The sequence below is a fragment of the Pimephales promelas genome, chromosome 4 (assembly GCF_988280905.1).
Source record: "Pimephales promelas chromosome 4, fPimPro1.hap1.1, whole genome shotgun sequence".
NCBI lineage: Eukaryota > Metazoa > Chordata > Actinopteri > Cypriniformes > Leuciscidae > Pimephales > Pimephales promelas.
Window position 1 is genome coordinate 41715157 of NC_142772.1, and position 13878 is coordinate 41729034.

The window sequence follows — 13878 nt, forward strand, 5'->3', positions numbered from 1 at the left end:
AGCAAGCTCAAAGCAAGCCAAAAGCAAGGCGACAGTGGCATGGAACCAAACTCCATCAGATTGGATGGAGAAAAAACCTTGGGAGAACCCAGGCTCAGTCGGGGGCCAGTTCTCCTCTGGCTTACATTCATATTGTTTAAATATAAATTGTTGTTTAAATATAAATTTAAGTTGTGCTGCTTAATATTTTTGTTGAAATCATGATTTATGAGTAGATAATCATTCTCATATAGTTCATGTGATGAGGCCATTCCTTGTCAACTCAACCAGAGGTCCCCAGCTAAAAATTACGATTTAGATTTATTTTAAAAAGAAAATTAAAAACACAAAAGAAGGAAACCAAGATATTAAATGCTCAGTATTTTATTTTCATATAGAGATGATCCTTTTAGATTCCAGTTCTTAACAGATTCCTCTTTTGGTGAAACACTTTTGGGGTCACATAGATAGAATGAGGCATATATGTGCTGGCACTTCAAAATAAGACATCTTGACTTTTAAAATAGCTAGCTTGTATATTTCAGATGCCAGATACATCTGGATTCAATCACAGTACTCTGGTCAGAAGGGAGAATTGAAGGGAGTCTTTCTAAGGCTGAACTGAAATATCCCCTGTGTAGGCGACAGATATAAAAAGGCAAGACAGAGAGTTTAGAGAATTTCATGGGCGTGTGTGAAGCCTGCTGGGACATTTCAGGAGAGAAAGTCATGAAGACTATTTCACATACACTCTATAATCTGTGATTTGATAGCTTTATAGTTTTTGTGTTCAACTTAACCTAAAATAAACCATGCCTATAACGGATTATTTATTTAATATATTGAAATTCTTGTTTTTAATCAGCCTCCAAACACGTTTAACATCTGTGCACCGTATTTTCTGGCTCAGTAATATTTCCTGTCACTTTACCTCATGCTGTTCTTTATCTGCTAAACAAGTCACTTGACGTTTCTTGTGCATCCTGGCAGCGGGATGCAAAATGGAAGGAGATTGTCGCAGTGCCACTTCCCGCTGGAATTCAGGAGATAAGGAGAGGGAGAAATGTGTGCAGTCTTATAGCATCCTATTCTTAATGCAGTCTATCCCATTCAGTTCTTAACAAAAAGTTCTGTACTGGCACCATGGCACAGTGATGGTAATACGTTTTGTTCTGAGTATTTACTTTGTTCGTGAACCAAAGAAAGCCAGGGTATCTCTGGTGGTTTGGGACAGGAAATAAGATGCAGGATGCATGCCAGGCCCAAACCAGGATCATTTGCATAAGTGGCACAGCTCAGTGTGCTTTAAAATATAACATAGCATGATGCATGTGTTCATTTTAGTTTTGGTTCTCTCACCCTTCCCACTACAAAATGTGGGAACCTTTCAGGTGTTCATTTGGAGTCCCAAAACGATACTTTCTAATACAATACTAGTACATAAAAAAAAAAAAAAAAATTGCACAGGTATATGAAAACATTTACAGTTGAAACATTTCAAAATTCATTTTGTTCCTTATAAAAGCAGATTGCTGAATGTTTTTACAATAAACAACCTAAAAGGACAGTTCTTCCCAAAAATGAAAATTCGGTTATAATTTACTCTCCCTCATATCGTTTCAAAACTGTATGACTTTCTGTCTTCTGTGAAATAGATAAGAAGATATTTGAAGAACATTGCTGTCCAAACAACATTGGACCCCATTGACTTGCACTGAATGGGCAAATACTGCATACCTTTGGAAGTGGACCTTGCTCAGAATAAAAAGTCTATGCATTGACTTTATAGTGAACTCAACCTCTTTATATATTATACTTTACAAGTATAATAGTGTCTCAGTCCAGACCTCATTCACACTGGTGTTTTTAGGAAGCCAAACCATTTTGGTCATTATTGTAGACCGTGATGTATTACAATTGTGAATCTGGACTGTAAAATAAATGTAAATGAAAAAAGAATATTTCATAAGAATTTAACTTTACAGTAGTAAAGTCACAATAGTGTTATACTTTCTTGCCTTGCAAGAGTTAAACTCTCGAGCTAAGTCTCGAGGTTAAGTTTCTGTGACAACAGGTTTACAAACGTTATTTTATAAATATAGTGAAATCATCTGTCCACAGAAATGTTGGAAATTATGTAATGTAAAAAACAAAGGAAATCTGCCATACATCAAACTTTTGCGATTTGAAGAGAGCACTAAGCTGGGTCGCGATATTTTAGTTTGATTGACATATGCTTTGCCAAAGCAATGTCACAAAAAATGTAATGTTATTATGAGAAATGTAAATATATTTTTTTAGATCATGAAACTGGTGTGTCCGATTAGATGGGCCACCACAGTCTATATAATTAATGGGAGATGATGACAGAATCTTTATTTTTTGGGTGAACAATTCCTTCAAATAACTTTGAAAACCGCCTCAATGGATATTTAAACACACAAACTGATTATGGTCAATAAGCTGGTGATATTAAAGGTAATTTAAATGCTTATACGGTGGATTTTATCGGGTCATATAGGCAAAAACCCAGTTTTTTAACCTGTTCACGATTTGACATTGTGACCGTAGTACATCAAGTCTAATGTAGACATGGTTTTCTTAGGTTTTTGGATTTTCATAATGAGCTTTGATGTATCTGTGTATTTGTATATTGCTTTACAATACACATTGTCCCAAACGATCTTTCCAGAAATAAATAAGTGTGGTGTAACAGTGTCCAGAAAAAAGTAGATGAGAAAGTAATCAATTATCCATGTTTTATGTAAATGCACTCAGTGTCACTTTTTTCTCTTTTTTTTATTTTTAGTTTATGAGTCCATGTTACTGCTGTTATTTGAAAGAGAGATTTTTTTCTAAATGCTTCAGTGTGTTATGAATGATTTTCTTCTTCTCTATAGGTAAAGTGCTGTCAGCTGTTCTCCGCTGTTAACAAATTCAGCTTTTAGAGAAAGCCAGAGAATGCCTCGATCCACTCCCACATAATGACATCTCTCATACTGTACACGTGTCTATTCAGGAGTGTATTGTGACTGATATCTTGTATTTCTAGGGATTCCAGTTCGACTGGGTTCAATAACAGACAAGTGCAGCCAGACTGAAATATATGCCATAATCCACGTGCACACAAAAGCTGTGGGATGCTTCTGCACGGGGTGTCATGTCATGTCATTAAAAGGTGTATGTGTGTGTGTGTGTGTGTGTCCTGCAGTGTGGGGTTACTCAATTTTGAGTGTGACTCTGGTTAGTGCATTCGCTTTGACCAGTGTTTTTGTGGTGCCCCTGATGAGGACGCGGTTCATGCACAGAGTTCTCATCTATTTCATCGCGCTGTCCATCGGAACGTTGTTGTCTACTGCCATCCTACAGCTCCTGCCTGAGGTTTAGTATCCATCCACCTATTTCCACCCAAACACACCAAATCAACCGCGGATCAAGATTAATCTCAGAGGGGTGTCTGGAATTGTCGGCTTTTTTTTCCTTCTGTCCTCCTTCACACAATGTTTTCTCCCTTTCATACATAACAAAACACCCGTAACCACAGCAAAGACTCCTCTTAATCTCGTTGTTTCCTCTTCCTCTCCAGTTGCCTTTATTTCTTCCATGATTGTTTTGTTGGTACATTTTTTTAGGACCATAAAAGCTGTTAAAACTTCTGTTTACGGTCAGTCTTACTCGTATAGTCTAACAGCTGATAATTTTATTTATAAATAATGGCTGACAACGACCGGCAAAATCAGATGGCTAAAAAAGACCCATTAATAGATTGAATCATCCGTTTTATTAATGCTGTTTTTATGGCATTTTCCAAGCTTATTTTTGTTCAAAGGATACTTTATTTTATTGTATTTTTCATTTTTTTATTCATTAATTTATAAAATGGATAATTTTGTGTTTAAGACCACTTGAAAATTATGACTTAAAGGAGTAGTTCACTTTTAAAAAAAACTTTTGCTGATAATTTACTCACCCCCATGTCATCCAAGATATCCTTTTCTTTCTTTCTTCAGTCGAAAAGAAATTAAGGTTTTTGATGAAAACATTACAGGATTTTTATAATGGAGAAAACAGTTCAAGGCCCAAAAGACAGTTTCAGTGGAAACTGCAAATTGTTCAAAGGGCTTTAAACGATTCCAGACGATGAATAAGGGACTTATCAAGCGAAAGGGTCACTCATTTAAAAAAAAAAATAACAAAGTTTAAGTTTTGTATGCTCAAACGCTCGCCTTGCTCTGTTCTGTGATGCGCGTTCGTGACTCTCCTATTCAAACTCGTTCATCAAAATGAAGGAATATTTTCCAGAGTCAACTCGTTCATTTCGTTCATTGAATAAACCAAATGAGACTCGTTCATTTTGTTAAACAAGTTCGAACTGGAGAGTCACGGACGCGCGTCACAGAACAGAGCAAGGCGACCATTTGAGCTTATATAATACTTAAACTTTGTTATTACTTTTTTTTTTTTTTTAATGACCGATCGTTTCACTTGATAAGACCCTTAATCATCGTCTGGAATCGTTTAAAGCCCTTTTGAACAGTTTGCAGTTTGCACTGAAACTGTCTTTTGGACCTTGAACCGTTTGGTTCCCAGTAAAGTCCATTATTATGGAGAAAAATCCTGGAATCTTTTCATCAAAAACCTTAATTTCTTTTCGACTGAAGAATGAATGACATGGATATCTTGGATGACATGGGGGTGAGTAAATTATCAGCAAAAGTTTTTTTTTTTTTGTGAATTACTCCTTTAATCTTAAGCCGTTTGCAACTCAAATTGAAACAAAAAAACAAAAAGACGACCCATGAATAGTGAAATGTGATGGAATCAGATTTTTTTTTTTTTTTTTACTTTGCATTTTGTGTTGCTTGAATGTTTTGAAATATGATGGTTAAATTGGCAACAGCCAGGACAGTCGAGTTTGGTGAACCTTGAAAGCTTTAGGAGGGGTTTGGATTGTCCAAGGGCCAGTTGCTTAAACATAGCCATTATGTTAAGACAGTGTCTTAAGAACTAGTTGACCAACTAGATTACCCTTAGTTAGGGGTAATCAGTCTTACTGTTCGGGATCAAATTAGACCTATGTATGTTTTTATGTAACCGTTTATGTAACAGTCTTGAAGGAAAAAAAATGGATGACTAACTGGTAAGACTAGTCTTAGCAGTTTATGCAACTCGCCCCAAGTCAACCTAATGTTTGATGTTTGTTTGTTTCTTCCACAACTTTTGGGAGAAGATCAATACCCTCTGCCCTAATCTGCCTCCACCGCTTTTTAAATTGTTCCTCTGCCCATGAATAGTGCCTTAAAAGTAGACCACTAACAATTCATTCACTAGCTCGTCAGCTATGGAAATCCCATAGATCTAATGGAGTGCTGCATGTCCCAGGATGTTTTTTGTTGGGTTGTTGTTGGGGATGTCATTGCTCAAACAGACCTATACAGGTATCCCTTGTGCTGGGTGTTGATGGTTCATTGACTGGTCAGCATAATTACAGGTGTTTGCAGTTCCTCTGTTGCCTCTGGGAATTGTATGGGAATGTTTAGTTGTCCCATCGGGATTGAATGATTTTCAGTGACCTCGTGTCTTAAGGCATCATTTGTTCTGTGATGGTCAACAGGAAGCCGCCTCCCCCTACTTCCTCTGTGAATGAAACAATGGATTGTAAAATGTGAACACACACTACTGTTAAAAAGTTTGGAGTCATTCTTTTTTTTTTCATTTTCATTTGAAAATTGATCCAAAGTGAAACTGAAGACATTTATAATCAAAAGTTTTTGATCTTTTGAACTTTCTATTTATCAAAGAGTCCTGAAAAACTCAGCTTTGCAATAACAGGAAACATTTATTAGGAATTATAATAGTCATATTTTAAACTGCTCCTTTTTTCCAAAAAAATCTTATCGACCCCAAACTTTTGAATGGTAGTGTAATAGCATGACTCTGGAATGTTTATGATTTATTGCTGTTAATTCATTGTATCAATGAACATCATATCTACAGTAAATGCAGTTTATGAATGAGATTTGATTTAAAAAGATATAATGCATATTTCCTTCAAATGTGAATTGATTTGATAGTTCAGTGGGCCACAGAACCCCCTCGGGGAGTAAATCTCACAATTGAGATTATGAATATGAACCTCTCACCTATAATATTAATTAATCTGCTGATTAATTCAAATATTCTTTCTTCTTTTCTCCTTTTCTTTTCCACTTCCCCTGTTCTCTCTCTCTCTCGCTCTCTCGCTCTCTGTTTTGGTTGTTTGGCCAGTGTGGGGGTATGGTTTCCTGTGTGTGACAGTGATATCTCTGTGTTCACTGGTCGGGGCGAGTGTGGTTCCCTTCATGAGGAAAACCTTTTACAAGCGGTTGCTGCTGTACTTCATAGCCCTGGCCATTGGTACTCTGTACTCCAACGCCCTCTTTCAACTAATCCCAGAGGTAGAGTGGACACGTGTGGGATACGGGGTTATAGACGTGTGCCACACAACCAGACTCTCTCTAGATTTTTAGAGATGTCCTGGTTGAGTCGTTATGTTGAGTCTGGCATTTAAAGGAATAGTTTGCTCTAAATGAAAACGCTTCTTTTACTTGTCCTCATGTTGTTTCAGAACTTGTGCGACACAAATGAAAATGTTTAGTCCAACATCAAGAAAACTTCTAAGTTCACCTAAAAATCGTAATTTCCTCAATTTCCAATTCCTTCGTTCTTTTAAATATGTTTGTTAATTGTTTTTAATGTTTATAATTTAAAACAATAGACGTTATTTTGCACTGTTCTTGCCATTACATTAGCCTTATAGGGCAAGATTTGCGTTTCAGAGAGCGCATGGTGTAGAGGGGATTTTTGATAATTTATTTGGAATGACAGAGAAAGACGTAATCCAAACATATTGTTCGCCAAAGCCGCATTATTTTTAATTTGCAGCGACTCTTATTTGCCCTGTTTAGTAAATCTGGCCCTTTGATACTGACATGGCTTGAGACAAATAAAAATCTATTTATTAAAAATGGATGGTAATTCACATCACCCAAACTCCAAAAAAGGATAAAAAGTATTAAAATTCAGTAGACTCGTATGTGATATTCAGAGTTTTCTGAAGCCATTCAATAGAAGCTGGTTGGTGCGACTGAAACATTAGTCTTATTGTATACAATGGTCCAGAATGGTCTTATTGTAGACTAAATAACAGAGTTGACATTCTGCCAAAACAAAACAAAAAATCTCATTTTGAGTCAAAATAGTATGTTTTGGAACAACATGAGGGTGAGTAATTGATAACAGGATTTTCATTTTCAGGTCAATATTCCCTTCAAACACAAATTTAAGTTTTCCCAGCCTCAGTGGTTCTCCCCAGCTAGAAGGCAAAAAAAAAAAAAAAATCACAATAAAGGAACTTTGTATTGATTCATACACAGAACACATGCAGGCTACTTCTTTTAAATGGGTCATGACATGGATTTTTAATTATTTTAATATGTTCCTTTAGGTTTGATTTTATTGTTAATAAATACGAACAAAAATATTTTTGTGGGAAGAACGATTGTTTTCAACCCTCACTTGGGCCGTCTGTGTGAAATGATCAGTTTTTAAGGAGCGGTTCCTTTAAGGCTTGTCAGTAAACGGCCACTAGGAAACACAGAATCAACACCCACTCGCAGTGTATGTAACATTATCATGTGAAACCGTCATTTACAGACAAAGCGTTATAAAATCGTTTACATATACATCCAATACTGGTGACTCCTTCTGTCAACAAAAGTATCTTTGGAAACTCTCCATTACACTGTTCCTCGTTTATAAACTATCTGCAGTCAAATTTTCAGAACAATCATAAAACTCTCTGACACAATCCAGGATGCCATTTAAAAATGAAACATCCACTTGTTCCTGACGGTTATGTACTGTTTCTACAGAAAAAAGCAAATAAGCTGTTTAAACAGGATTTGTCAAAGCGAACGTTCCTTTGCATTTCCATTTACTCTTCCATTTGTCTTCTTGCCATCAGACTTAAAAGAATAGTTCACTTAAATGAAAATTCTGTCATCATTTACTCACCCTCAAGGTGTCTCAAACCTGTATTGATTTGTTTCTTCTGCTGAACACAAAGGAAGATATTTTGAAGAATGTCGGTAACGAAACCCTTGATGGACCCCATTGACTTCCATTGTATTTTTATTTTCCTACAATGGAAGTCAATGGGGTCCATCAACTGTTTGGTGACCGACATTCTTCAAAATATCTTCTTTTGTGTTCAGCACAAGAAAGAAATTGATAAAGGTTTGAAACAACTTGAGGGTGAATAAATGATGACAGAATTTTTAATTTTTAAGTGAACTATTCCTTTAAGCCTGTAGAGTAGTCTATCAGAAAGTGAATGGACAACTGTATACTATATCCAGCTTAGACCATCAGTGATTATAATATAAATATGGTTCTAAAATTAAGTTATTTATGCTTTTGACGCAATGCTCAAACTCAGTGTAGGCAAATTTCAGCCGTTAATTGAACTCTAGTGGGCGGAGCCTATGATGTGATGTCACAGATCCGCAATATCAAATGGAGACGTTTTTGGAGCTTAAGTAAATGCTATGTTTATATTGAGGAAGTCGTTTTGAGATGAAACTTACAGGATGTTTGAATGGTGTAAAGACCTCTTATGTCAAAAGATTATGCAAATTTTGATTTCTCATGTCATGACCCCTTTAAAATCATATATGCCCTTTAACTACAATTTTGAGGCAAGTTGGCATGAAACTGGAGCACACATCTTTTTGTGAACTATTTAAATAAATAACTATAAATGAATGACCCAGTCTGGTGAAAAGCCAAGCAAACATGGGGGAAGCCCTGAGGCATTAGTGAACTGTAGTGTAAAGACCCAATCTAAAATAAATCCCATGCTCACTCTTCTTGACTACTTGTAACCAAGTGTGAAATAAATATGAAGAATATGTTGTGTTCTCAGTTGGTAAATTCATTTCTTTGTGAATTAATTGGTAAAATCACCATGTTTTCACATGAAAGAGTCATTTTTTGGTGTCTAGGAGAGTGATTAGGGGCTTGTTTTTGGATTGTATCCATACTAAATGCATATATTCTACACTGCCCACATTCTGTTTTAACATATTATATACAGCCTACACACACAAACACACTATATTTCAAAGGTTTGAGGTCCAATTGTAAGAATTATCTTATATTTGATCAAAAATACCATAACAAAACTGTAATATTGTGCAATATTGCAATTTAAAATAACTTTTCTATTTTAAAATGTAATTTTTTTTTTCCTGTGATGGTAAAGCTGAAGCAGCCATGCCCGCATGATCTAATATGATGATTGCATTTTTTATTATTCTTTGATGAATAAAAAGTTAAAAACAATGGCAGTGGAATGATGTAAAAGTCTGTAGTGCCAAATGTATCCATTTAAAAAAAAAAAAAAAAAATCTTACTGACCCCAAACTTTTGAACGGTACTGTAGTTCAACATTTTACTTACAATTTTTTGCTAGTTTTATGGAAAAAAATATATATATTTAAGGTTAAAAACAAATACTATATTATTATGATTGTATTAAATTAGTTTGAGTAAAATTGTATTTGAGTAAACTTTTTTTCTTCATGTAGGCCTTCGGATTCGACCCTATGGAGGATTATTACGTGTCCAAGTCTGCTGTTGTGTTTGGAGGATTCTACCTGTTCTTCTTTACAGAGAAAGTCCTGAAGATGATCTTAAAGCCAAAGGACAAGGTGAGGTTTTTAACTAATAGTCTTCTATACAAGTAAACCATGAAATGGTTGTGTTTTTTTTTTAGCAAACAGCTTTATCTGACTGACATTGTCATTGTGACATGGGTTCCCAGTGACATCTAAAACAAAATTTGAGTTGTTTGCCATCACTTAAGAACTTTTTAAAAGTTCAAACTCATGATGTTGTGCATTGGAATGTGTGAACAGTATGTACAAAATGTTTGTGATTGATTTTAGTTCCTCAGAGGCTGCACTTTTTATTTGTATTATCCTTTGAAAGAAAATGTCTTCCTGATAGATGTTAAAAATGAGCTAAATACTCATAAAAATACATTCAGGGTTTTATTACAGTCTTGGGCAGAGCATTTTATTTAATGATTTATCATTTAAACTTGCTTTTGAGATTGTGATGGTTGTAATGCAGCACCCTCTAGTGGAGGATTTTCTTTGCAAGCTTATTCACTTTCTCTGGCCCTTCTTGTTATCGAAATTTCTCTTTTGTTAGGGAGGGCATGGCCACGGCCACAGTCACTTCCCTGCAGAGCGCTATGCCAGCTCTAATGGTGACTTGGAGGATGGTGTGATGGAGAAACTGCAGAACGGAGAGGCTGGAGGAGCATCTTTACCCAGAGTGGAAGGAGATGTCAGAGGGGTTGGAGAAGACGACAAAATGCTGAGTACTGGGCAGACCGTACAGGTGAGAAATAAAACAACATTTCTTAAAGGAGTAGTTCACTTTTGTTCATGAATATGTCCATGTCTTTCTTTCTTCAGTCTAAAAGAAATGAAGGTTTTTGATGAAAACATTTCAGGATTTTCTCCATATAATGGACTTCAATGGGAACCAAACGGTTCAAGTTCCAATTGAGAGTTTCAGTGCAGCGTCAAAGCGCTTTAAACAGCACCAGGCGATGAATAATGGTCTTATCTAGCGAAACAATCGCTCATTTAAAAAATAAATAACAAAGTTTACGTTTTATAAGCACAAATGCTCGCCATGTTCTGTTCTGTGATGAGCGTTCGTGACTCTCCTGTTCAAACTTGTTCATCAAAATGAACAAATCTTTTTTTTCGAGTCATGACTCGAAGGGTCCTAGATAAGACCCTTATTCTAACGTCTGGTGTTGTTTAAAGTCCTTTGAAGCTGCACTGAAACTTTAAACGAAACCACGTCTGGTGTCGTTTAAAGTCCTTTGAAGCTGCACTGAAACACAAACAAGACGTTGAACCATTTGGTTCCCAATGAAGTCCATTATATGGAGAAAATCATGGAATGTTTTCATCAAAAACCTTAATTTCTTTTCAACTGAAGAAAGAAAGACGTGGACATCTTGGATGACATGGGGGTCATCGCACACACTAAAATAAATAAATGAAATCTGATAACAAATTTAGCACTTGTGGAGTTAATTGATTAAGCTTGAATGACTATTAACGTCCCCCATTATGTCTCGAAGACAACTTGAAATTAAAATGAACACTACTCAAATATATTTTTTACATTTTCGTCTTTTAGTCTGTAATGTTTCTGTTATAGCGTGAAAATGTTCTGCAAAGTTACAACGCACAAAGTCACTCTAATATGAGTTATTCTCTATATCAGTAAGCACTGTTTCTCAACTCCCTTTGAAACACCTCGATTGTAGTCTTGAGTTTTCTTCCATGAACGTACATGTCACAGTGTTCCTCGGTTAAATAATTTCCACCAAACACATATGAAAATGTGTGAAGCCTGGTTGAGTTGTGTTAGTGTGTAGAACCTTGAAGCTATGGGTGTGACATTTCCAAAACGTGTTCGTCACAGTTGAGTGTTCCTGGAAAGAGAGGCGTTGCAACAATGTAAATTATGTGCTTAAGAATGTGGTTTTTTTTAAACATTCGATTCAAGTATGAAAACCTATTCTTGTAAATCCCAAAAACAAAATTAAAGGAGTAGTTCACTTAAAAAAAAAAAAACGTTTGCTGATAATTTACTCACCCCCATGTCATCCAAGATGTCCATGTCATTCTTTCTTCAGTTGAAAAGAAATTAAGGTTTTTGATGAAAACATTCCAGGATTTTTCTCCATATAATGGACTTTACTGGGAACCAAACAGTCCAAGGTCCAAAAGACAGTTTCAGTGCAAACTGCAAACTGTTCAAAAGGGCTTTAAACGATTCCAGACGATGAATAAGGGTCTTATCAAGGGAAATGATCTGTCTTTTTTTAAATATAAATAAGTTTAAGTTTTATAAGCTCAAATGGTCGCCTTGCTATGTTCTGTGATGCGCATTCGTGACTCTCCTGTTCCATCAAAATGAACAAATCTTTTTCCGTGTCAATTCGTTCATTTAATGACTCGAAAAATAGATTTGTTCATTTTGATGAACAAGTTCAAACAGGAGAGTCACGAACGCGCATCACAGAAAGGAGCAAGACTAGCATTAGTGCTTATAAAACTTAAATTTTGTTATTTATTTTTTAAATGAGCGATCGTTTCGCTTGATAAGACCCTTATTCACCGTCTAGAATCATTTAAACTTAAAGCCCTTTGAACAGTTTCCAGTTTGCACTGAAACTGACTATTGGACCTTGAACCATTTGGTGGCCAGTAAAGTGCATTATATGGAGAAAAATTAATTTCTTTTCGACTGAAGAAAGAAAAAAATGGATATCTTGGATGACATGCGAGTAAATTATCAGCAAAAGTTTTTTTTAAAGTGACCTACTCCTTTAAGACTCTGAAAAAGAGCATAATATGGCCTCTTTAAGATTAATGTCATGCCAGAATTACTGTAATTATGGATTTCCAACTTCTAAAAACGGTCCAGGACTTTTTCTAATATTCATAATTACAACTCTGAATTCAATGAACTCTAATGGCTAATGATGGCATGTATGGTTTCAACAGCCAAGGGACTCGAGTACCGCTGCACACTTTGATGTCATTTTAGTATGCTGCATTTTCTAAATTAATATAATGTGTTTCAAGAGCATTTAGAAGTGAATTAATATAGTGCTTTTGCTTTCATTAACATCAAAGCCTGTCATGTTGCAAGCGTTGCCATAAACACGTTTTTCTGGTTTGAGGATGTGACCAGCGTTTTAGTGTTGTCAGCTCGTAATTACCATCAGTTCAGCACATCTTGAGTGCGGCATGATTAATCAGCACGATTCATCAGTGTGTGTGTGGGGGGTTTTTTTTAAGGAAAAAAAAAGGCATAATTTTCATTATAAGGCATCAATCTCTAACACAATGTTTCTTATGTGAGCTAAAAGAACCCTACAGGAGCTAAAAGATGTTTCACGATTTAGTCAAATGCTCCTGGCTATTAATTAGACATGGTCCTCACTGCAGAACATGAAATCCATGGGGAGGATTCGGATCCAGCTCCACCCCCTGATCCCTAAACCCACCCCTAAACCTACCCAACTCCACCCCTCAGATCTAGATCCGACTCCGCCCCCTGGATCTCATGTACTGCAATGAGGTGCTACTGATTAATTACACTACCGTGCAAATATTTATGGTCTAAGATTTTTTTAAGAAAATGATGTACAAATGAAATAAAGACAAAATATTTCTATTTCAGAGCAATGCTGTAATTCTAAACTTCAAATTCATCAAATAATCCTGGAAAAATAATAGTCTTTACAAAAATATTAAGCAGCACACATGTTGATAATAATCAGAAATGTTAATTGAGCACGAATCAGTATATTAGAATGAATTCTGAAGGATCATGTGACAAATTCAGGAATACATAAATTTTTTCAGTTTGATTATGTAATTTCAAATTGTAGTAATTTCATAGTATTACAGTTTATAAAAAGAATGTTGATCAAATAAATGCAGCATTGATGAGTATAAGCATAAAAATATCTCCCCCAAACGTTTGAACCGAAGTGCATATTGACGACTTTTGTTTGTGTTCCTGACGCAGGACTCTCAGAGTTCAGGTGGTGCTGGAACGGGTGGATGTTATTGGCTGAAGGGCAGGGCATACTCTGACATCGCTACTCTGGCGTGGATGATCACTTTGAGCGACGGTCTCCATAATTTCATAGATGGTTTGGCTATCGGAGCCTCCTTCACTGCTTCTGTGTTCCAGGGCATCAGTACATCGGTGGCAATTCTATGTGAGGAGTTTCCACATGAGTTGGGT

General features: G+C 35.9%; 1 protein-coding gene across 4 annotated transcripts in view; it reads left to right on the forward strand.

Annotated features, from left to right (window-relative positions):
• Window positions 1-13878, forward strand: part of slc39a14 (solute carrier family 39 member 14) — a 33274-nt gene that overhangs the window by 14858 nt on the left and 4538 nt on the right. For 3 of the 4 annotated variants that reach the window (XM_039658641.2, XM_039658642.2, XM_039658639.2), the window contains exons 4-7: window positions 6247-6416; window positions 9609-9731; window positions 10237-10428; window positions 13657-13876. In XM_039658641.2, the coding sequence (XP_039514575.2) occupies window positions 6247-6416; window positions 9609-9731; window positions 10237-10428; window positions 13657-13876 (705 nt within the window). Of the gene's footprint in view, window positions 1-3190; window positions 3361-6246; window positions 6417-9608; window positions 9732-10236; window positions 10429-13656; window positions 13877-13878 lie in introns of all 4 variants that reach the window. The other variant, XM_039658640.2, reaches the window with a different exon arrangement.